The following is a 25,383-nucleotide window of genomic DNA, read 5'->3' on the forward strand; positions in this document are numbered from 1 at the left end:
TTATTTTTCTAAGTCTAAGGTCTTTTCGTGTAGTCTAAAAGAAGTTTCCACCTCAGCTTATGAAGAATAATAATCAAGCCCTCCATCATACTTATCTTGCTATGGAACATATGTTAAGGGTTGAAAAAGATATGACTGCCCTTGTCGAGAAGCATAAAAAGAGCTCAGAGGCATTAGAGAACATTAGATCAAGCCTTAGTGCATCTCATAAGAATGAGGCTAAGTTAAAAAAAATGGACAAGCTGATAGCAAAGTTAGAGGTCATCAAAGCTTCAATTGAATCTATAAAAAAATAAGTCGAGTTGAAGCTTAATGATATTCAAGTCAAAATCACAAGGCTAAGGTTCAATTTGAAGGATGAAGACAAAAAGAAAGATGAGTTACAGGTAAAGGTTGTGGAAGAATACAAAGTCTCCAATGACTGTCTCTAGGTGAAGGTAAAGTTCTCAAAGAAGAACATACTTGGTGCTTTCAGTTGGCTAAGGATGAGGTACAATTTAAATTATCCTTTCTTAACCTTGACCTCTCTGATATTGACATCAACAATATCAGATTGAGGTTTTACATAAATTAGCCTGAGAAAGATAAGAAAAAAAAAGAAAAAGATCAAGAAGAAGCTTGAAAGACGAGTTAGAGAACATCATAAGAAAAAAAAAAGATATAAAGATCGTCGAAGGTGAGGTCATCCCTTTTGCTCCTACCAATGAAAATGTCCCCCTTATTGTTGCTGCTATTGATGAATGAATTTTGTAATTTTTTATTTTTGACTTTGTAAATTTTTTATTTTGAGGTTGACTTTTTGTAATGATCTCTCATACTTTAACTAATGTATTTTGTTACAATAAAATAAAAAAAATTTTCTTAAATTTTTACTTGAATTTATCATCATTTCTTTCTTACCCAATCTAAAAACGGATAATAGGATTAAAAATTTACATAATTGCTTAGATCAGATGAACATTATGAGTTTTAGGTCGAATTTTTTCAAATCACTTAAATGCAAGCTTACAAAAGATAATTTAATTCGTGTCACGTATAAAATAATATAAGTGTGAGCTTAGTTTGCACCGATGTACTGGTAATATACTTGATTTACATTTCACATACTTTGGATGGTAGTGTCATTCACAAAACAATGCCAAGTGTGGGCTTGGTTTATACTGAGCTACTAATAATAAACCTTTAGGTTGTCTGCATTTCACGTCTTTGGAATGACATCATTATTTAGATCCTATAATTTGTAGGTCGTGTCACGAACACCTCTTTAACAATATATGCACATCGAGGCCAATTTGCCACTTTTGTCATTTACCCCTTAAGCTTTAACTTTTTTAAGTACCAAGTCATCCTTTTTTATATGCTTACATCGAACCCTTTAAGTATAATAGTTGACTATCTTTTACTGGTATATTACGATTTATGTTAGGATTATGTCTCTTTATTTTTCGATGAGGTCGAGGTTAGTCCTAAGCACTTTTTCATTTCTTTCTTTTGACGTCAATCCAACTCTTAAGCTTGACAGATTGATCTCAATTGACAATACGACTTCTGCTCCAAATATATTTCACCAATAGGCACTTTCGTGGTCATCTTCAAGGCCCATAAAACTTTTAGTAATTTGTCAACTTATTTCCTTTTTGTCACGTCGAGCCTCTTTTTCAAAGCTTCTAATATTATCTTATTTATAGCTTTGGCCTGCCTATTGGACTGAAGGTGGGCAATTGACATGAATTTAAGGTCAATGTGAAGATTTGAGCACCATTCTCTGAACCTTAAATTTTTTAATTATTTGTCATTGTCTATTATTATAGACTAAGGTAATATGAATCTATAGACTATATGTTTCCACACAAGTTCCTTGACTTGTGTTTTCGTAGTGGTGGCTAGGGTTTTAACTTTTAACTATTTTATGAAGTAATCTACTGTCACTAAGATGAATCTCTTCTGACCTATGATCGGGGTAAATGATCTAAGGATATCCATTCTCAATTGCATGAATGGCCATAGGCTGATAATAAAAGTGAGTTTGGTTGAGGATAAATGTTGCATGTGGGTAAATCTTTGATATTTATCATATCTTTTCACTAGTTCAGCCATATCCCTCATGATCGTAGGCCAGTAATAGGTTTACCTTAGCATTTTATAAGCTAAAAGTTGATGTGCGGGGTGACTTCTACATATTCTTTTATAGATTTCTCACAGGATGTACTTTGCTTCTTCTTCATCAACACATTTTAGGTAGGGTAGGCTAAAAGATTTCTTGTATAATTTTTCTTTAATTATTATGTATCGAAAGGCTTTTCTCATCAGTGCCTTAGCCTTGACTTTTTTGTCAAGTAATATTCTTGTGATTAGGTATGCTTTAATTGACATCATCCAAGTTTTTTTCTCTGTGACTTTCCCATGAAGTTATCTTTGATACTTTTATATGCTAGTTTTTTTATTAGAACTTGGTCTAGACTTTTCATTACTACTCCCGAAGCCAACTTAGATAGAGAGTTCGCTATTGAATTTTTTAACTTAGAGGTATCTTTTGCACCTCGACTTTCTTGAAGCCAACTACCAAAGCTAATGCTTTGTCGAGATACTTTCAAATTTCATCTTCTTGAGCTCTAAACTCTTCAATTTATTTGGTTGACCACCAGTTGAAAATTACTATAAGTGGTTATGTGTTGAACATTTAGCTCAATTGCCAACCTTTGGCTGATTATCAACACCTCATATTTTACTTTATTGTTAGATGCCTTAAACTTGAATTTCAAAGTGTATGGGTACTGTAGCCCTTTTAGGCTGATCATAATGAGGTCAACTCATCCATCATAGGTTGTAGCTAATCTGTTGACATAAAGTTTTCAATCATTTTTATCCAGGATTTATTTAATTTTTTTATACTATCTTTCTGATTATACCGAGATATGCTTTATGATGAAGTTTACCAGTACTTGTGATTTTAATGTCGATCTGTGTAAAATGTGCATATTGAATTTGTTGAGCTTAAGTGCCCATTTGAGTAGCCTTTTCAACATTTTAGGCTTTTGTAAAAATTACCTCAGTTGCTAATCGGTCAGGACATGGATCATGTGGGCTTGAAAGAACAGTCTGAGTTTCTTGATCGAGATAACAATGACGTAGCCTAATTTTTCTATGCCACTATAATTAACTTCAGGTCCTATTAATACTTTGCTTATAAAATAGATCGATTATTGTTTTCTTTTTTGTTCTCTGATCAGGACTAAGCTAACATCCTAATTTATGTTGATCAAGTGTAAGTACATTATTTCACTAGTCTTTGGTTTAGATAGGACAGGCGAAAAGGATAAAAACTCTTTGAGTTCATCAAAAGCTTTTTGGTATTAGGGAGTTCACCTAAAGTTGAGACATTCTTGAAAATTTTGAAAAACAATAGACATCATTCTGTCGATTTGAACATGAATCAATTAAGCGCGACTATTTTATCTATTAACTTTTGTACTTTCTTTACCAAGGTCGACGCTTTCATTTCTAGGATTACTTAAACTTTTTTAAGGTTCGTTTTTATTCCTTTTTGGTTAATCATGTAACTGAAAAACTTGTTTGATGTAACCCTGAAAACGTATTTGCTTAGGTTAAGTCTTATATTATACTTTCTCCAAGTGTTGAATGTTTCTTTAAGCTTTTTCAGATGCTCAATCAAACTCTTACTCTTAACTATCATATTGTCTATATATACCTTTATATTATGATTGATCTGATCTTTAAACACCTTACTCACCAATCTTTGGTAGGTTGTCCCTATATTCTTCAATTCGAAAGGTATAACATTGTAACAGTAAAGGCATTTCTCAATAATAAAAGCTATTTTGTCTTTATCTTCGTTCAATATTTTAATATGATTATAGCCAAAATAAGCATCCATAAAAATAAAGAAGCCATGCTTGGCATTATCATCTATTAGTCAATCTATACTAGAGAGAAAAAAATTATCTTTTAGATAAATTTTATTCAAGTTGGTAAAGTTCACACATATTTTTTATTTTTTACTGTGCTTTTTTATCGTGACCATATTGGCTATCCACTTGAGGTAATAAATCTCCTTGATAAAGTCAATTCGTAATAATTTGTCAACTTCTTCTTTAATGGCTTAGTGTATTTCAAAGGTTTTTTTTTACGAATTAATTTTATCTCGAGATTAGTGTGTAGTATATGGACCATCACATTAGTATCAATTTTGAGCATATAGGATGGTTTCGAAGCAAACATGTTGGCATTATCTTTTATGAGTTGAATCAATTGGTCTTTATGTTGAAATTTGGCTTTGATCTACATGTATTTTTTAGGAATGTTGTTCCAGAACAAAATTGTCATGAGGTCGTCAGTCGACTTAGGTTGATTTATGTCCGAGTGTGATATTTGATCAATTATTTCTTTTTATTTGATTAGGTTAGGATCATTTTTTGTAAAAATAGATCCTGGCGTGATTGTTGGTAATTGAAAAACTTGTTGAACATATTAGTAAAAGTGAAATATATTATTCATTTCATGTTGTGTTTTGATCGGTGTGTAAGCTTGGTCCAAGTAATATCAAACTGTTCACAACGATTTAAGAGCTCGATTGTTTCTAATGTTGTCTCAAAAAATTCAAGAAATAAAACAAAATTAAAGTTTGTAAGAGCTTAAGAAAACTTAAAAGCACGCTTGTCTTATGTTGATCTTATTATCTGTGCTTTTGTTAATGGTTTTTTATTTTTTGTTAGTTCTTTGTATTGGTTTTTTTTTACTTTCAACTTTGATATTGATCGAGCTGCCTATCTACTTTTTAGTCTTACCCTTCATTGTTATGACATAACATTGTCATGCCATGGACTAATTTTCTCAAACTTTCCTAACCTCTTTAGGTTTAAGAATTTTACTTTCAAATAGGGAGCTGAGCCTATAAGTCACATAACAGACTAGCTAGGTCGACCTAATATCATATTATAGGTAGATAGGACATCCACTACTATGAATTTTACGACCAAGATGATTGTCTTTGGTTCAATCCCTAAAGAGATCGAAAGCTTGATAGTTCCTTTTACGGGCACCTATTCATTCTCAAACCCCATTAATGTAGTGGTGACGGGCTTTAATTGATCTTCGTCAATCTTTATTTTTTTTAAACAATCGTAATATATGATGTCGGTCGAACTCTCATTATCAAATAAGATTTTTTTGACCACATAGTTATACACCAAGGTTGAGATTATTATGGCATTATCATGTGGGTGTTGGATTCCCTTTAGATCTTTTGAGTTGAATGAAATTGGCTCATCTCTCCAGTCTTTTTATTTTTTGGCCAAGGTGCCTACTATTATTACCATGCTCAGGTTAAATTTTCTTTTCGTCGAGGTCGAACTATCTCTTGTAATCACGTTAATCACCTTGACAATTGGCTTAATATTGTCATCTTGGCCCTTTTCTTGATTCAACTCTTCTTTTCAGGCATCTTTTTTTCTTTACTCTGCTTTTCCCTATCTACCTTGGGTGGGCGATCTATGGTATTGTCTATAGTCTATTCTAAATTAGTCTTGTTTTCTTTACCCCATAAATCTCTTCAATTGGTCTCGTTTTATCAGAGCTTCAATCTTATTTTTTAGGTCAGTATAATCTTCTATATTATGATCGATGGCCCTATAATAGACATTTTTTTTATCGAATTCATCCTTGTATTTTGTCTCAATGGCTTAAGCCATTTAAGTTGGGATTTTTTTCAATTTACATCAAATTTCTCTCATATAAGGTATTCAGTACAATGTAACTTTTTTTCACACTAAAGCTTCTAGCCTTATGTTGTCTCCCTTTTGGGGGAAGATTATAAAATTTTTTTACCTTTTTATTATCGATAAAGGGAAATGAGCCTCTCTTACCTCGACCGTCGAAAATAGAGGATGAGCCTCTTTCACCTTAGTTTGTTTTTATTATAGTTTCAACATTAATGTATTTTTTTGCTATTAATAGGATGTTAACCAGAGTATTGAGTGGTTATAGTGACAATGTTAGCTTTAAGTTATACTTTTTATCGTTGAGTCTACTAGTCAGTATGGCAACAACAATCATCTATTTCATGTTTTTAACTTGTAGGGTTTTCACATTAAAACGCATGACATAGCTTTTCAAAGTTTTTTTGCCCTTGGTTAATTGATATCAAGCTCAGGGTCTTTTTCTTAGCTCTTTGGTTACTCACAAATTTGGATAAGAACGAGTAGCTAAACTTCTTAAATGTAGTAATTGACCTTGGCTTCAGACTCCTGTACCAAGATCGAGCTACGCCTTTCAATATGGTGACTAGACCTTTGCACATTAGAGCCTCATCTGCTTCTTATATTATCATGTTAGTTTTATAAAATTTTAAATGATTAAAGAGGTCAGAAGTACCATCATATGTCTCTAAGGTTGGCATTTTAAATCCTTTAGGAGGCATGGCTTTGTCAATTTCTTTAGTAAAGCATAAGGTCTTTAGGAACTTGAGCTTATCCTTAAATGCTACTGCTTTCATTTTTAGCAGTTTTTTCATTGCTTACATTTGAGCTTCAAATCTCTATTCGGTTAGAGTTTGTGGTCTGTTTGTTTGGATTTTTAGGTTGTGATATGTGTGAAATTATGGTCGGGGTGGAGATGAGTTGGGTTTGTGTGTTCTTCTTCCCTAAAGGATGAAGAGGCTTCTGACTCTTCTTAGCTCAGTTGTCCGATAGTGGCTTCTCGATCATGTGTGATTAAGTCTTATACTTTTGAGACTTATGGTGAGGTTATAATTTGCAGCATCTACTTAAGAGCTTTTATTTGTTCTGTTAGGGCTTGAAATTGTTTTATGGTTGGTCTCACCTGTGGTTGAGCTGAACGGACAGAATGCTGGTTAAAATGAGTTTCTATTCCAGCTGGGGCAACTACCTCTCCTTCTTATTGGAATCTTTTTCTGGGTGGCATTGTTTTATGCTTAGCTAATACGAGATGTCCCCTACTTAGCGCCTCAAATATTGGTGCCAAGCTTCAACCTAAGGGTATTCTTGTAAATAAAGAATGAAAGGATGATTAGAGGCCAAACAATGAATATTCCCTGCGTTTGCACTTCGACGTGCAAGTCAATATAGATCAAGTAAAAAATAAAATAAAAAAATAGAAAAAAGAGAGAGAAAGAAGTAAGTATAATGAATATAGTTTCATGATGTCTAAGTGTTTACATTTATAAATAAGTTGAAAGGGACTATAAAGAAACAATTAAGCCATGACCGAGTTGAGATGACACTGATTATATTAGATTGATCTGATATGTCAGGTCAATACAAATAATAAAAATACCTTTAATTATTTGTTGAAAGCTTTGAAAAGAAAACCTACTATATCTTTTTATCCATCAAATGACCCTAATAATATCCTTCCACATTTTGTTTATTTTGAAAAATTAAGATTTTCGAGTCCAAAATAATTATTTAGCATTGAAACAGACCACTTCGCTTGCTTCGATCCTAACTCAGAGTACTATCTAGTTTGCCTGCACCCTGCGGCATTCAATGATGCATTTCACAAAAATAATGTCTGTCTTGATTATGCCTGGAGCGATATACATGTGGTGGAATCAAAATTGTTTTAGATAATTGTTTATAATCATTTGATGAACGAAGGATTAGTTAAATTAAATTGATTAAATCTATTAATTTAGCTAAAATCAAAATTTAAACACTCTTACACAATTCCATAATTACGCGAGATTGAGGTAAACAAATTTGTTTAATAAGATAGGAGCAGACCAGTCAATTTAATTAAGAAAATATGACCGTGGTTCCCATATCCGTTAATCAGTTAATTTTATCGCCATGCCAAGTGCCAACAACAAATGTCCTTCATTTTCAAAAAGAAAACAAAAATTTCCTAGCACTGCCAATCTGTCACTGCATAGAGGACAAACGAGCTGTAAATCATATCCCTACACGCACTCTATCTAAAAATTGGCTAAGTGCCCAGCAAAACAAAATACACGACGACTTAATTACACCACATAATATAGAGAACCTGAAATCAAAAGAGTAAAGCTCCACCCTGGTCTTACAATTACAATTATGAAATATGAATTATGATGATATTATATACTATACTAGTAAGAGTTAGTACGTGAGAGAGATTTTTAGGCATAAAGCACTTGGCAATTAGAAGGAGAAAAGTCGTGAAAAGCCTTTGGGGCAGCCACAACCTCCCACTCTGCGGAAAACTCCCCGTTTTGTCCCTCAAATACCGTCCCTATTGCCACGTTTAGCCCACTTGAGACCACGTAGATTTTCCCTTCCACTCCATTCACAGCAAAAGGCCTCCGCATTGCCTCACGTGGGAATCTATCACCTCCCACATACTGCCACGCGTCATGATCAGCGATGTATACCTTCATCGGGCAGTCACCGTGTTCTGAAATGACAAACAACCTGTCACCCACAACCACGCTGACCCCGGTCCAACCTTCCTTCATCCCGTCCTTCATTTCCTGCCACGTGTCATTCTCCGGGTCGTAGACCCCTCCTCTCGGCGAAAACATGAAAGGCCACGTCCACCCCTCTGTCACGTACATCTTGCTCCCTACCACAGCTGAATCGTACCTGGCCAACCCCATACTCATTTTAGCGACGAAGTCCCACGTGTCCTTCTGTGGATCATAGCATTCTACGGAGGTGATGGAATCATTATACCCGGTCCCACTTCCACCGACGGCGATGACCTTACCGTTAAAATTCCCGGCAGCGAAAAATGATCGTGGGGTTATCATTGAAGAAGCTATGGACCATTGATTTGTGGATGCAGTGTAGACGATTGTTGACTGCATGGAAGTTTCTGTGTCCGAGCGCATACCACCCAAAACGTAGAGCTGGCCTTGACGTGGAATCGAAGTACAAGCAAACCCAGGTGGGCACACGGCCTTGGGACAGGGCATGGAAGGTAATTTAAACCAACGGCCTGATCGCGGGTCCAAAGCTTGCCATTGTATCCTGGCTGTTGATTTATGGAAAGCGAAAACGAACAGGTAAGGTAGCGAAAGCGCTAAGGATCTCTTGGAGAGAAGGAAGCCAGGGTCTGTTATGGCTCTGTTCCATGAGCAAGACACTGAACGTACCAGCGATTGGTATGGATATGGAAGATAAAGAAGACAAAGCTCAGCGATCTCGTCTGGTAGCCCCGGAATCAACGGCTCCGATTTCTTGTGATTATCTTGATCATAGTTGTCTTGTTGTTTACTCGAGGAAGACTTGGAAACCGCCATTAATGTTTGAAGCTCTTGGCGTAGACCAAAAATAAGTAGAAGATAAGTGGAGGAATTTTGTCACAGCATGGTTTCACTGCATAGATGTAGAATTAGATTCCTCTACAGAAAAAGAGGAAAAGTGGTGAGTAGGCGAAGCTAACTTTACAGAGCGACCTAGCAAGAAATGGTTCGGTGGTCAAAGTGTTTTGACTATTCAATGTTTCCCGGATTGTTTTTGTTTTAGCGTTAGCGTGTTCCGATTCTAGCTTCTATAAATGGGGATATTAGGAGAACCGTAAATTGAGTGACGCACCAAAAACCCGGCAAATCTGAAAATCCAAAGGACTAGTTCGATTAAACAAAAGAAAATAATTACAAAATTGAAAATTCACACCGGACTCGGCTACAAATGACGTAACATGAACTAGGCGACCAGCACGTGCAGCCGGCGACCGGAGCTTTGACGAAATCTAATTGGCCTCCGATTCCGCTTCCCCTTTTCTTTTTATAATATAATAATAATACTTGGTTGAGAGATTTTATGGTAACTGTGCGGTTCTGGCTGATATAATAATGCGGTTGATGGGGTAGATCTAAAAATAGTGATATGGGTTGGCAGGCTAGAAGGATTGGGGTTTGAAGAAAGAGAAAATCAGAAAAAGTTGGATTCTATACAGTGAAATAGTCGGCCTAACAGTGACGTGGACTTAAATAATTGATAGAGGTTGTAGGGCCGAGCTGGTGGTGGTTGGATACTTGGATAGGATCATGCTTCATTTTGGCTTTAGTGAAACGGCCACGTCGAATCCCTTAATAATTATCATTAACAGTAATAATTACCCCATCCGCCTTTTTTTTCCGGTCTTCGACGGGCGTTCATTTGCAAGAACAAGTGCAAGTTTAAGCAATTTGTTGGTGAGAGTGGTGTGAACGTGATGCTATTATTGCTTAAGCGTTTGGTGAATGATTTACTTTAGAAGCTAAATTAGAATAAATGTTTATCAAAATATAAAAAATTAAATATCCAAAAATAACTTACGTACCGCTTACTACACTACTTCTATTGGTGGGTGGGAATGATTAATCAAAGCCTGATATCAAGCAGTATGATTAATTATAGGATGAATCTCGTGAATCTAATAAATGAAACCTAATTATCAACTTTAGCTGCTTCTTTGGATCAACTGACACGTGTATATTATATATATATATATGCATTTACCCCAAAATTGGAATTCATTAACCCCCCCCCCCCACGTGCTGCTACTTCTTCAAATAGAAAGCGTGAGCAGCTGGAGATGAATTATGGTCGTTTTTGCTCTTTATGAACACAAATGTTGCCTTACTGATGAAAATTGCCGATAGAATATGCAATTATTAAGAAGATAAAAAAACATGAGCAATAGCAATATTGAATGGGATTTATGACCTAACCTTTTGCACTAAGCTTTGAAGCAGTATATTCATCGTTTTTTAGCCAAATATTTACTTGTTCAATTGAGGATGGTGAAGAGACTATAAGCAAAAGAATCTTGAATATGATTTTACAAAAGAATAATTCCAACTGAAACCAACATGTCGCACGTTTTCCTTTGTATATAAATATATATCTATTTTATAAAAAAGACCCAAAACTTAATAAAAATTGAAAAATTTACAAATAATGCAAACGTTTTTGCTACAAGCATATCTTTGACAATGCTATTATACATAGTGGAGTTTTAACATTTATGGGCAATTGGGCATGATTGACAAATAATAATTTCTGAGTGTGATAAAGAATGATTTGTGGGATGACTTTGTATCACGAAATACATATTCCAACTAGCACATTAATTGACATATGCGCTCGCTACCCAATCTTATTCAGTGCTTCTCCGCATTTATTTGATTTATGTTCATTTTCAAGCCTTGATTTTGGGATGTGTGAAACTGAAAACGAAAATCTCGTTAAATCTGGAAATGCACGAACAGTTTAAAAATTTTCTGTATTTATTAAATTGAAAAATTATTATAGAGACGTTTTATATATATAATTTCATTAATTAAAAAAAATATTATATTATATCATATTATAATTTTAAATATTATTATAATATCATACTTTTCAATATTATATTTAACTAAATAATTATTATATAATATTATAAACTATAGACTATACACTACGTAGCATCATTTAAAGGTCTTTATATTTTATATGTGGCTATTTGTGTGAAGGAAGTTAGGATGTAAACAAATTGAGTATGTAACTTAATGCATGTTTGTAATTTATTCATTTATTTTTAGAATTGTTTAGGTTTGATTAATTTTAGGTAAAAAAATTATCTTATTCATTTAAGTTTAATTTGTTTAAATTTTAAGATATTTATGTTCGAATTGTGTTTAACTTAATTAAATTAAATGAATTAATTTATGACTGTTAAATAAACATATTCATAAATACATATATAACAAATGAACATGTTTATGAATAATGAATAAATTATTACTAAACAAATTTAATATAATAAAAAAATAAATTATAAATGAATATAAATGAACCCTAAACTAAGATTAAGATAAGGATAAAAAAATATAAATTTATTATTATTATTATTATTATTGAATAATAAATAAATATGAATGAACATTAAATGAATATAAATGAATTTTAAATTAAATGAGTCTTAAATGAATTTGTTCATAAATATAAATAAATTAAATAAATATTTATATTTAATTTATTTAATAAATAAATATAAAAATAATATTTAAAATTATTTATTAAAATTAATAAATATGTTCTAACAAAAATTAAATATATTAATAAAAAATTCATAGAAATGGTTTTTTTTTATTTACACGCTTCCAATTAAAAAAATAAAGGGGCCTTTTGTAATGGGCCATGATGATGGCCACTTTTAAAATTGGCAGACTAGACATCCGCTTGTTAATTGCTTGCTGCCAGAGGAAGGTTTGCTTTTTGGGTAATCACTTTCACATCAAGTAAACAACATTTTAGCATAGGACAAGAGCCTCAAAGTAGAACCGTCTTTTTGACTTCTATTCTTGTTTAATCAACCCACTCACCACAAAGTTGTATCAAAGACTGTTTTGTTTCAAGTTTCCAAATTTTAGCATGATAACTAGGGAGACCCCAAAAAATATAAATAAAAAAAATAAAAGAAAACCGAGAAAAGATAAGTAGTATTAATTTTTATTGAGTATGAGGGAAAAAAAAAAGGAAGCAAACTAAAGTTTCAAATGCAATATAGGCTATGAGAATTATTGGCAATTACCTTATTAAAGTAAATAAAATGTCATCCGAATATCTCTCTTTTATTTTTTAAGATGTAATATAACTATCAAAATGGAGGCCAAAATACTACCATATATAAAGGGGGAAAGGGATCATTATATTATTCAAATATGTTTTAAGTCGGATTTTTTTATTTGAGATTTTTTTTTTTTTTTTGTGGTCAGAAACTCGGAATGTTGAAAATAACAACATCTGCTAATGTGGGCCTTAGAAATATGTCAAAATGGCCCAGAAAGATGCAGTACCATTGGCCCAAGGAAATGTCAATCGCTGACTGACCAATGACTTCCTTCCAAACCGACCGTATGGGCCTTAATCGCAGAGGAAGTCCAAACCTAAAAAGCGTCTTCCGAAAATGAACATATGGCATGCGCAGAAAAACAGATCTAGGGGTTTTTCAATTCTGTAAGATTATTTTTTATTATATCAGAGGTTTTTTGTTCTATTTCCACAGCAAGGGAAAGGAAAAGGAAAAGATGGCGTTCAGAGGGAAGGAGATGATGAAGAAGCTGATGAAGAAGGTGGGAGAGAGCAACTTTGCGCCTGGAGTGAAGGAGCAGCTCAAAAAATGCATTCCAGACAGCAAGGTCGTCATGGGCCGCGCCAAACGCGGCCTTTACGCTGGCCGACACATCCAGTTCGGCAACCGCATCAGCGAAGACGGTGGAAACAAGTATTCTTTTTCTATCTTTGCTTCTTTCCTTTCTGTTACGTAAAACTTTACTTTTTTTTTTTTTAATTTCTCCCGAAATTAAATTTCTGTTGAAATTATTGATTTTACCATTCTTATTGTTTTGTCTTGGATGCTTTAGTTATTGCTATGAGGAGATCTTTGGTATGGTATGATAATTGGAGGTTGACTATTTAGCTGTTGTTATTCAATGGTTGTAATGTCTGCTAGTATCGTTGTGAATTGGAGTTTACCCTTAGTGAGGGTATTAAGAGATTACTTTAGGAATTTGCCGCAAATTAGTCTAGAAATTATTCAATGTCATTTAGGAAACTCAGAGTCAGAGTCAAGCGTGGGATCTTAAACGGTTTTATAACTAGAAATTACATTCAATGAAGCAATTTTGGGGGTTTGGATGTTTGTCTTGAAACCATATTCAACTGATTGGATTGTCATCATGCTCTCTATAACTATGGCTACTAAGAGGCCTATGTGATTTTCTGTTATTGGTGGTTCTCTCTACTCCGAAAAAATATTTTGGAATGTTTGTTGTTGTTGAGCACATGTTATGTTATTTTGAGATGTATGTCCTCGTAAGCATGTAATCCATTCGTTCTCAGCTGCAAATTTAGTAATTCTACTTTTTTTGCACATTGAACTCTGATATGTGTGAGTTTGGCTGAATCAGTGTTTTCAGTGTCTAGTTTTGGCAAAGTTAACTTTCATTTGTTGAAAAATTTAAAATCTTTCTAAGGATCAGAACTTCTACAAGATTTTGGATTGTAAGATTTTCAAAGACAATAATTGGCCATGATGAAGCAGAATGGAGGAAATGATTCTTGTAGCCCACCACTAGTCTTGGGATTAAGGATTTAATTAAACTGGGCTAAGTTTAAACTTAAATTGTGTTTTTCTGCTCAAACTTTCTTATTACTTTGCTCAATTTCCTGCGTTAAAAGTTTCTCAACTGCAATATAAATAGAGACTTTTTTTTTTTTTTTGTGTTCATTATGAAGTTGCGCTCCCTTCTATAAATTGGGAAACTTTAACCTTGTTTAACGGTTGTGACAGGTCGAGGAGGACTTGGAAGCCTAATGTCCAGCAGAAGCGGCTCTTTAGTTATATCTTAGATCGCCACATTCAAGTTAAAGTCACCACTCATGCCCTTCGTTGCATTGACAAGGCAGGTGGAATTGATGAATACCTGCTGAAAACTCCCTACCACAAGATGGATACAGAAATGGGCTTGTTCTGGAAAGCTAAAATTGAGAAGATGTATGAAGAGCTTGGGCAAATGGAGGTAGCATTCTTTTCACCTGAGGATGAAGCAAAGTTTGAACAAGGTTTCAAAGACCTGAAGCTAGCAGAGAGAGCAGCTCGAAGGGATGCCAGAAGACAGATGTATGGCTGGTCAGGGAAACAGAAACGAATTGAGGATGGAAGAACCAGCCAAGTAACTGGTGCTAGTATCGAGGAAGATACTTCACATGTTGACTTACATGAACAGCTGGCTGCAAATTCCTGAGTTTAGAACTGCTTGCCATCTTGGCTGCTGTCCACATTTTCGTGAGTTTTAAGGTTTCCTTTTTTGTTGAATAATTTTGTATCTCTGCGTTAACTGATACTTTTGGAATTAGTCTGACAAGGATTATGCGTGATAGGCATAAGCATATCTTCAACTTCGCAGATAAATTAACATTGTATTTCTTTGGTAATGTATAATTAAGTTTGGCTTTATATAGTTCAGCGAAATATCTGTTGAACTGACCCCTATATCCTCTTGAGCGTGTTTTGAAGGAACCATTGGACTGATGGAGCATGTGAATACCTGGCCATTCGATTCTGCTTCAGCGAATCGAATTTGCAATGTCTCAGGTCTCCGTTCTCACCGAGCGAAAAGCCAAAACTTGGTCACAAGCCTTGGGCAATGAGCTAATTAACACTTTTAAACAAAAGGGACAGTCTTGCAATTACGAGCACCAACACTCCAATTAGGTCATGAGACCATTTTAATGGGATATGAGAATGAAAATAGTGATAAAAGTAAAATCAGTTAATAATGAGATTGATTATTCTAACTTTAGATATATATTTGAATGAAAAATAATGGTAGTGACGATAAGAAAAAATTTAATGAGAAAAAAATCATTTAAAATATTAAATTAAATTTTGTAAAAAATGAAATTCTTAAATTATTTGATATTTATGAAATTAATGAATAATTAAATTTTAATTGCAAATAATAGTTTTACTAATTAATAATTAATACAAATAATAATATTTCAAATAATTAAAAAGATTGAAAAAAAAATTAAAGGCAAAAAAGTTAAAAAAAAAAAAATCAAGACGGGCATATTTAAAAAAAAAAAAGGCTCTGTGGGAATTGAAAATCCCACTGGACTCCCTTGCGTCCGGTGAAAATTTTGAGCTACGCTACGGTGATACTATCTGGGTGCAAACACAAAACCGTTCACCCGTTATCCCAATGCATTATTACGATGTAGTTGTTCAAAATAAAAAAAATTCATGCAAAATGCAGCTGTTATACAAATACATTATTACCACGTAATTGTTAAAAAAAAAAATCACCAAAATGCAGCACCAGTGAGGTGCAAATGAAGCCTTAATCAATCCTTCAATTCTCCAATTACAGTCTGATGATTATAGTAATCCTTGACAATGACGCTTCCATGCAATTGCAACAAAAATATAAGTTGTCGCGGGCGTTAACTTAACACTCTAATCATTCCTCCTGACAAGCTTCCGAGTCCAAAAACATCGAATCTTGCTCCAGAATCCTCAGGTTCTACCGCCAATATTATTGCGTATTTCCAAAACCATAAACCTCCGATCAGTTTCTAATATTATTGCATCAACGCACTCTCACTTGAATTGAAAGTTGAAACAACAAAATGGGCAGAGAAAACTGGTCTGTTGTCGGCCGCCTCAAGAAAGCTGTGAGGAAGATAAACTCCCTGCTTCGCTTAAACCGAGCCAAATGGCGCTTTTTTTGCTTCCTCCAAAGCGCTTCCGGCGGGCGGCGACTTAGCTTGAGCTTTAATGATCGTTTGGGTTTGCATGGCTGCATTGAAAATGAAGAATCCAATGAAAGAGGGTCGGTTCGAGCTCTTCAAAGAGTGACAAGTTATGCTGCAGATGATGATGTGGACAAAAGGGCGGAGCTTTTTATCTCCAATTTCCGTCGCCAGCTTTGGTTAGAAAGGCAGGTTTCTTTGGAGCAAAGTTACTGCCAAACCAGGAGTTTGGAGTTGGACACAGACTAATCTCCAACACTGAAGATATGTCAAATCAAGCGGATTGAGGTGTAACCTATTGTAAGCGTCCCCTACAAGATTTATCAAGAACGAGGTTAGCTATTATTATTATTATTATTTTGGCTAGGTTTTATACCATATTTATACTGCTAAATTGTTTGAATTTCCGGTGTGGCTTGAGCTTTCAGCTTTTATTGATTTATTTATTTTTTCTATCCTGATGCAGGATTGGTTGTAAAAACTTGAATTGTGTATTATTTGTAATGAAATTCAAGGGTTTGTTTCTAAAGGGATTCTGCCATTTTGCTTTCTTTGTGAACTTAAAATTCTGGTATATGGGGATTGGAGAGGAGTGATCTTTGTATTATTATGATAATGATTTTTTTACATGGTCCAGTCTGTTTTGTATATGGTAATGTTTTATGTAAGGCACATTTTTATGAGAAAATGCTTCTTTTTCTGCCATACATTTTGTGCATGATGCAATGTGTACTGTCACGGTGCAGTGGTTAAAACTGCATGATATATGTTCAAATTGTTTGGATTCCTTTCGAAATCGTTGCAACATTAATTTGTTTACAAGATCAAAGACAATCAGGGGAAGATTAGGATCGAAAGAATAAAATACAACAGTCGAAAGGAATTGTAAAAAACATAACCAAAAACTCAAAGGCAACCTCATTTCTTAGTTGATGATGATGATGAGAAATCTATAAGCTATACAAAGTGTTTACAAGCGAGTGTGAATCTCAGGAAATGGTTTATTTATTTATATGTCTACCGATTTGAGGGAGAAATTATATCATTTGGCGTTAGAAGTTTCTTTATCTATGACAGTCTCAAATGCCCCAACCAGTGCTCTCACCTTGTTCTTCCTCTCCTCAAGTAGCTTACTGGCTGTCTCCTCAATCACATCATTGTACGGTGTTGGAGATTCCTTCTTCCGATTCTCTGCTGGTACTTCGCTTTTGGCTACCACATTCTCTGCCTCTGGCTTTGATTCTTCAACCTCCTCTTCAATTGTTTCTTCTTTACATAATTCAAGCCCCTGCTGGCTCTCTTCACCGTTCTCCTCCCTGCTCTCAAGTTGCTTTTCTTCTCCAATTTCCTTAGTAGCAGTTACCTCGTCAGTTTCATTATCTTCTGCTTCATCTTCAGTTTCTGGTTTAGCCTCCTCATGAGGAATCTCTTCCTGGTGATAATGATCAACACTGATCTCCTCTTTGCTGTCATTCTCCTTATATTCATCATGTTGAGTATGATCAGATTTTTCTTCATGAACCTTATCTTCCATTTCTTCTGTCTGAGGCACATTGTGTTCTTGAGAAACTGTAGAAATATCATCATGGGTAACTTTTCCTTCTTCAACACTGTTGACTTCAGTTGTACTTACAACATCCGGATGTTCATTTTCTTCAGCTTTTGGTATTTCGAAATAATCTATCTCACCCGGATAATCTTTCACAACCTCCTCAACTTGATGATCCAAAGTTTCTTCATTTTCATGTTTGGTTTCAAGATTCTGCACTTCTTTTTTATCATGACTACTAGGAGTTTTCTTTGAAGCTGAAGAAGTGCTTCCCTTCTTAGTGGTGGAACCAGTGGTCTTGTTCATGCTCCTAGACGAAGACAACGTCTGTGGTTTTCCTGCATTTGGCTTTTTGAGAACCCTTTCCAAAGTTGCCTTAGGTGAAGTAGTGGATTTAGAGGCAAAAGAAACAGACCGGGATGTTGTTGGTTTATCTCGACCTGGAGAGATAAGTGCCTTATGGACTCGAGCAGCTGATGGAGGCCTATCAAAAGATCTTCTTCTGAGAAGATCAGGTCTTTGGGAGGTGTCTTCCGGTCCAGGTTTTTTTACATTCTTGATAGCATCACTGCGTGAGCTTAATGTAGGCTTGAGATAGTTTGGTACTTGTTTTTGGGTGGAACCTGGAGAGGATCTTCTATGGCCATGGGCGATGGAAGACTTTGAAGGGGAACTGCCCCTCCTCTCTTTCCCCAAAGCGCTTTCTCTTTTTGTTGTTGCCATAAAATCGTCGGGTGTCTCTGACCTGATCCACTAAGAAAATGGTAACGGAATCCTGCATTATTATAAAGCACGATAACCAGGGTTGAGTCCGCCACCCAAGAAAAAACATATGGCTGAAAGCATCAAAATCCTCTTTTCTTCTTTTTATATATTTGGTCGAAAAGAATCCTCTTTTCTTTTAACCACATATGCATAGAGATTTCAAGTCCCTCTTAAAAGAAAGAAAATGCAGAAGTTAAATTAGTTGCTTATTGAACAGAAATGAATGTTACCGTCAGTTTGCTACTCGAATTTCAACTTAGCCATTTTATGGTATGGATGATTACATATTTTATTTAGTATAATCACATTTTCATAGTCCTTTCAATATTACATGAAAAATCCAGCCTTTTCTTAATGAAAAAAAATGAATAACTTTTAAATTCAAAAATCACCCATAGTTAAGAGAGACGATACTATATATTACTCATTTGTCCTTTAGGAGAGGAACCTTTTTCTGTTTACATTGTGGAAGTCTAAATTCTTGATGAATAGTTGTGCAGGATAATTAGTACCCATACCATAGCTTAAGGGCTGCCACACCTACAATTAGCTCCCCCCCCCCCCCAAAAAAAAAAAAAAAAAAAAACCATACATTCAAGTTCTAACACCTAGCATGGAAGGAGAAACTTCACTAATATGTAGAATACATTTACAAATGAAAAATGTTTAAGAGATTCCGAAGCACCGAGGCCTGAGTTCCAATTAAAAGTAAGAGCGATTTGATTCTGCTTCGGAAAGATCTAAATCCATATAAGTAAAAAAAAAAAAAAAAAAACAGCATGCCATTGCCGATACATTGCTGCCATACACAATCAAATTTCTAAAGACTAGCATAGAATGATATAAATACATTTCTATTGGGGTTCCTAAGAAACCAAGAAAAGTAGGACTATATCATATTATTGCGTGCAAAATTCCTATAGATCCAGCAAGACAAGCAAATGAAACAGTTGAAAAAGAAGGCAATATCAAATGATGAGGAAGGGATATATATATATATATATATTCATGGGTAGCGTACCTTGATGATGAAAGCAAATTCATGGAAGAGTGAAAGAGAGGGAACAAAATAAGGATTCAAATGATTTGAAGACGAAGAAGAAGAGTATATGAAGGAGAAAAAGAGGTTTCTTAAGTTTGATAAAATTAAGGCAAGGAGCGTGAATTCCGCACAACTCAAAAGGTAGCACTGGCTGTAGCGGTGGTGGAGACCGTCGACCCTTGATATTAAAACTAAATTTTGATTGTTCACCAAAAACTAACCGAGACATATGGGAATTATTGACCTTTTCAACCCAACATATATATATTTTCTAAAGTATAGCTTATAATAGTTTCGTTGGTTTGAACGTGAATGAAAACAGCTTAATTTGCACATCTTAGGGAAAATATATAGTTTGTAGCCCACCTCCATTAATATATTTAACAAGTTTATTTATGACTCTGCTCATCTTACGTTTTTTTCAAAACATGAAGAATATATAATTAATATAGATGGTCCATCCTTAATCCTCTTCCCAATTTATCTCACCTTTATTGTTAAAAATTGTTAGTATCCTTTGGAAACAAACGCTAGTAGATCTAGCCAATAATAATGTAGATATATATTGTGGAAGAGAGTTATTATATGATGAAGGCATATAAATTAAGGCAATAATATGGTCTGCTTAAAAAAAATGAAAATGAAAATCTGTCTTAATTTAGCAATTCAAATGCAAATCTTAGACGGCCAAAGAGAAAGGGCCGTCTGGCAGCTTGTTATGATTTGCTTGTATATGCTTTGTCTTCACATTAATTTTGTAGTTGAGAATATATATGATTAATTAAAGCGGGGAACATATAGCAGAGTAGTTATTCCTTTTGACGTGAAGTTAGGTGGAGTTGTACGTTCTTATATATCTAAACAAAAGCGAAAATCAAATGCATAGCCAAATCTTATATATATATATATATATTTATATATATGAAGCTAATTAAATAAAACTTGATATATAATTGAATTGAATCGTATGATAAATTAAAATATTTGAATCCGATTCAAAAATTAAAATTTAAAATTCATTTAAATTCGATTAAATTTTATTTTTAAAATTTAAATTTAAATCGAAATAAAATTTAAGTCGCACTCGAATTTGTTTAACTTGAAGCTTAATAAAAAATTTGTGATTTTTGGATTCCTGATCCTTTGTTTTCTCCACTTTGACAAAATTAGACATTAAAGGCCTTTCTCCCCCGAAGCGGAAAGATTTGAGATTGTGATGCGCACAGACCAAGGCGAATATTTCACCAAGCACTTGAGGAATATGTAGTATTTTGGAGGCTGAATAATAATGCACCATTTTATGATCACACCTCAAGAGGAAGCAGCGGATTAACATCTTCTTGTTTATAAGTTGACTGAGTAGAACTTTCCTTACACATTTAGATTAGATTAGGACTACCTAAAAATCATACTTCCTGAAACTTCCATTAACCTAAAAGAAAATAGATTCCAAACTATTGTATATGATTCCTTTTGCATTTTCAAAATCACAGCAAAGTTTCAAAAATCAGACAATCACATAAAATATAGATGGAGATACAATATTAACAAACTTAGATGAGATTCATAATCAACAAATTTAAAACGCTATTCTAACTCATTAATGTCAGAACCCGTCAATCCTTTCTTCTGTTCATTGTCCCCACTAGAACCGCTTTCAAACTCATTATCAGATTCCAAATATATCAATCTGCTTACTCCTGTTAGAAAAATGATAAGCAAAAAGGCAAGTGGTGGAGACCCATTAACGTTTATTTTTAACTAATAAAGGACTTTGAACAAAATCGAATACAAAATCAGATTATCACTCAAAATAAGCCAAAATCACCAACATTATATAATTTTCATTTCAAATTAAATTTAAAATGAATAATAAAATCCAAATTACAGCCTTAAAATTAAACCAAACTTCAACGAAAAACAAATGGAAGTAAAGAGGAAAGGAACAGACCAGAGAGCTTGTGATCTTCAAGTTGCAGATCTAAAACCCTAACACCAGGGCCAGCATTGGAGACCCTAACGACCGAAGGCTCGGACACTTTTGCAGCAGGATTTAGGTAAGTATTGGAGTGAGATAGTGTTGGAAGACCCCACTTTGATTTTCTTGAAACAAAGTAAGCGTGGGATCAATTGGATGAAATTGAACAGGAACAAATGCACCAAAAACGAAGAAGACAGAGTGAATTGGATTAGGTGAATCCAAGTGTCCATGTGAACACTATTGGAAAGACCCTCTATCCCTATTCTAGTTCATCATTATTCTTGTCAAAAAAAGAATAACATATGCTTACCTTGGGATGCATCGGAAAACACAGATATTGGAACAAAGTCTTTTATCATGTCCATGGAATAACACCTTGGGCAGGGAGAGAGGAAAGTCATGAAATTGAAGGAGAAGAGGAGAGTCGTGAGATTAAAAGAGACAGGATAGCGCGATTGGAGGGGGAGAGGAGAGTCGGAAGACTGAAAGAGATAGAGATTTTAGTTTTAAGAATTTATATTTTAAAGTCAAAATTTTAAGGACAAAATAATAAAAATATATATTAAAATAAAAAAATATGATAAACTCACAAGTAATTCGAGTCAATCAATACTCAAATTCAATTCGTTCGATAAATTGAATTATTTGAATTCAAATTTAATTCAATAATAATAAAATCGAATTCAAAATTTTTTTTAAATCAAAAATAAATAATTTATAAATATAAATGTATCATTTATATTCTTAAATAAAGTATAAAAGCTTAATTCTTGTTTCTTTCTATTGGTGTTTCTGGACTGAACTGGAGTAGTAGGCCATGCTATATATATATCTTTAAAACAAAAATTACTTAGTAAGAAAAAGTAGATAACATAATTTCTTTCCTACGTATACTTCGCAATAATATTACCAAATCCAAATCAAACCAACTCGTCATCTTCCAAAACAATACTATCATACACAAAAAAAAAAAAAAAAATGGTTTCTGCTTCTGCAAAGTGTGATAACAACCATTACTGTTACCACTTTTTTCTCCTCTTGCTTTGGCAATTTCTATAAGGTTTTGCCCACACGACACGCCATTCCAAAATATTCATGGACCTAATACAACACGCTTAGTGGGTTAAGCAAACCTGTACATAATCTCCCTCTAATCACTAATTAATTCATATATTATTGTCCACGTATTATCAAATTGCTGACCTACCCCTTGCTTTTTTTATTTTTATTTTTATAAAAAAAGATATATTTATTTAGTTTCCTGCAGGTCATTGGAAAAGTTTACATCCATTTTTATAATCCAAAGTTTATCTTAATGTTAATGTATCTAACAAATTAACGACAAGAGCTTAACCCAATCATAAGAATCAAATAGTATTGTAGTCATCATCACCACTGGAATGGTGGGGACTTGGACCTCACCTTGTGTTACTCCTCCTTTGTTGCAAAAGAAAAAAAATTGCCATTCTTACCTCATTTCTTCTTCTTATTCAATTCTTTTGTTTAATTAATCTAAGCGCCACAAAAGTAAATTAAATAAAACTCCACTAAGGCCTCTGTCTAATACAAAGAGAACTAGAAATTAATTGACTTGTTATAGAGGACTTTGTCCGTCTAATTCGCTAATTAATGTTTCCAAGAAAAAGCACTTGTCTAACAACAACAAGATATGTAGGAAACTTTTTCAGTTGATCCATTATTTTGTTTATCATCATGTTTGTATCTCGGATCTAAAGATGAGTCATAAATCTCAAATCAAATATAAAATGAGAGTCATTGAAATATAAAAGGGTTCACACTATTTTTTTTTTGTAAGTCGCTTTTTGTAGGATAAATTATGAGATTAGGGGATTAAACAAATAATACCTCACAAGTGTGTGAATCGTGATAGTCAGAATGATTTAAGACATCAAAAAAATAAATGTCCGAATCTTGAAATTACGCGAATTCAAAGTTTAAATCTTGACCCGTGACACTTGGGCTTGACTGACCTTCCACATATTATAATGATGCCGCATTGTTCTTATCTACAAATTTGTTTATTGGTTGATCAATTCATTCATCTATGAAGTGAAGTGAAAACTCTATATATAAAGAAAACAAATATTTATTTTTCTCTTTCTACAACAATCCTTATGCCACTCCATTACCATTAACCCAAAAAAAATTATAAACAGGGCTCATAATTGTTCTAATCCGCAATAATTTGACTTTAAAATTTTCATTAAATTGGGGAGGTTGTGCAGCTTTTCTTCTTTATATATATAAATTATTTGATGAGAAAATTAAGCAACTAGACACATAAATTCATTCCATCGACATGTGGGAAAAGAAAAAGGCTTCCATTATTGCATTAGTTGGTTAAGTGACCAGTTTTCCACAATTATTATTAAGTAAAAGTTCCCTTGAGAGCAATTCTTGGTGCAAATTGACCAAAATAAGTTTCTTGATTCAAATACTTTCACTCCCCGCAACACATTATGATTTCATTCTTATCATAATTATACATGTGCTAATTTAACTGATCAATATGGAGTGAATATATAATCCATCATTAATTAGTTTGTTGAATAGTCACATTTGCCTACCATATCTGTTCCTTCAAGCTTCCCCATCCCATAAACTCAGATTCAAAGGGTTCACCTTCATTCTTCCCCACATGTGAGCTTTCCATTTTTATTTTTATTTTTTATCATTACAGGTGTTGCTATTTACTATTTTTTTTTCTTTGTTAGATGAAATTAAAAATATGTAGTTCAAAAGATTAGGATATATTAAAATTAAATTAGGAATAAGGTAACCAAAACACATGAATCCAAATTCATGTTGGCCCCAAAACACAAGATCAGTCATACAAGTTGATCATATAATGTAAAACATTAATAATTATAAAGCATAATAATAGTAAAAGGAAGGTGAAACATTAATTAAATGGATCATGCATATGACGATACTTTTTGAAGTGTGCAAATAGTGATAAAAGATTTTAAATACTCCGATTAGATGGGTTGATTGTCTTAATTTTTCCTACAATTTTGGTTTTATCACACTTAAGATAAGGTTGAGACATATATAAAAATTTATCTATATTTGATGTTAATTTTGATCAAAAGAAGGGATTATTATTGTTTATTATTATGTAAGCCAATCATATAGAGACATGCAAGTCTTGATCAGATTAAGAATACGTTTTTCAATTTCAGTTTTCCTCAAAAAAAAAAAAAAAAGAAATATATAAGAAATGATAGATGTGCAAATGGGCATAACAGGCAAGTGAAATTAAGGACCCCATCGCCCACCTATCATTCATCTATCTACCTATCTACGTTTTAAATGCACCCCAGTACCTTACCATATTGAAATACCGTGCTTCTTATATGAGATTTTATTGCCCATTGAAATCAGAGAAAAAAAATTTATTATTGTTAGATTTGATAATTTTAAATATTAAATGATATGATATAAAAAAAATATAAAAAATTATTATAATTTAAAATTTATTTAAAAATTATATATAAAATATAAAAAAATAAAAAAAATGCGTCTTGCCTTTAACTTATTAACTTACAATTTAAGTGTGAATATCAAATTTAAAAACATAGAAACTTGGATATTAAGCTAAAGGAAAAATAAAACCCAAATAGGAAAATAAAATTTATGAAACTTTTGAATGTAACTTGTGATATTAGTCGAAAGCATCAAAGAAAATGGGAATTTCAAAACAAAAGAAGACTATCTCAAATGTGATTTCAAGAAATCAAAACAAAATGATCCAACAAGTAAACACAAGGAAAGAACGTAA

General features: G+C 33.4%; 4 protein-coding genes and 1 long non-coding RNA gene across 6 annotated transcripts; 2 read left to right on the forward strand and 3 right to left on the reverse strand.

Moving 5' to 3' along the window:
* Positions 1 to 7,834: 7,834 nt before the first annotated feature.
* On the reverse strand, positions 7,835 to 10,197 carry AFR (Galactose oxidase/kelch repeat superfamily protein). The gene has a single exon (XM_089747442.1). The coding sequence runs from the start codon at positions 9,254 to 9,256 to the stop codon at positions 8,135 to 8,137; it is 1,122 nt and encodes a 373-aa protein (XP_089603568.1). The 5' UTR covers positions 9,257 to 10,197; the 3' UTR covers positions 7,835 to 8,134.
* Positions 10,198 to 12,883: 2,686 nt separating this feature from the next.
* Positions 12,884 to 14,961, forward strand: LOC111300457 (uncharacterized). The gene is made up of 2 exons (XM_022896084.2): positions 12,884 to 13,212; positions 14,281 to 14,961. Exons 1-2 carry the CDS (start codon positions 12,908 to 12,910, stop codon positions 14,732 to 14,734), a joined length of 759 nt encoding a protein of 252 aa, XP_022751819.2. The 5' UTR covers positions 12,884 to 12,907; the 3' UTR covers positions 14,735 to 14,961.
* Positions 14,962 to 15,576: 615 nt separating this feature from the next.
* LOC111300458 (uncharacterized) lies at positions 15,577 to 16,918 on the forward strand. The gene has a single exon (XM_022896085.2). It carries the CDS (start codon positions 16,122 to 16,124, stop codon positions 16,491 to 16,493), a length of 372 nt encoding a protein of 123 aa, XP_022751820.1. The 5' UTR covers positions 15,577 to 16,121; the 3' UTR covers positions 16,494 to 16,918.
* Positions 16,919 to 17,007: 89 nt separating this feature from the next.
* On the reverse strand, positions 17,008 to 18,561 carry LOC111300459 (uncharacterized). Its single transcript, XM_022896086.2, has one exon. The coding sequence runs from the start codon at positions 18,514 to 18,516 to the stop codon at positions 17,287 to 17,289; it is 1,230 nt and encodes a 409-aa protein (XP_022751821.2). The 5' UTR covers positions 18,517 to 18,561; the 3' UTR covers positions 17,008 to 17,286.
* A 2,537-nt stretch (positions 18,562 to 21,098) lies between these two features.
* Positions 21,099 to 22,108, reverse strand: LOC149513704 (uncharacterized). 2 transcript variants are annotated; one of them, XR_016329821.1, is made up of 3 exons: positions 21,892 to 22,108; positions 21,552 to 21,693; positions 21,099 to 21,300 (listed from the first exon to the last, which is right to left on the reverse strand). It is a non-coding gene; the product is annotated as an uncharacterized LOC149513704 (long non-coding RNA). The 2 variants fall into 2 exon arrangements; XR_016329822.1 differs by having other exon boundaries at positions 21,552 to 21,703; positions 21,892 to 22,104.
* Positions 22,109 to 25,383: the final 3,275 nt, after the last annotated feature.

The sequence above is a fragment of the Durio zibethinus genome, chromosome 18 (assembly GCF_047325235.1).
Source record: "Durio zibethinus cultivar Kanyao isolate XHJ-2024 chromosome 18, ASM4732523v1, whole genome shotgun sequence".
Classification (NCBI taxonomy): Eukaryota; Viridiplantae; Streptophyta; class Magnoliopsida; order Malvales; family Malvaceae; genus Durio; species Durio zibethinus.

Coding starts and splice junctions, on each gene's coding strand:
- LOC111300458 (XM_022896085.2), top strand. CDS start 16,122: ATGGGCAGAGAAAACTGGTCTGTTGTCGGCCGCCTCAAGAAAGCTGTG.
- LOC111300459 (XM_022896086.2), bottom strand. CDS start 18,516: ATGGCAACAACAAAAAGAGAAAGCGCTTTGGGGAAAGAGAGGAGGGGC.
- AFR (XM_089747442.1), bottom strand. CDS start 9,256: ATGGCGGTTTCCAAGTCTTCCTCGAGTAAACAACAAGACAACTATGAT.
- LOC111300457 (XM_022896084.2), top strand. CDS start 12,908: ATGCGCAGAAAAACAGATCTAGGGGTTTTTCAATTCTGTAAGATTATT. Junction 13,213..14,280: donor AGCGAAGACGGTGGAAACAA/GTATTCTTTTTC, acceptor CGGTTGTGACAG/GTCGAGGAGGACTTGGAAGC.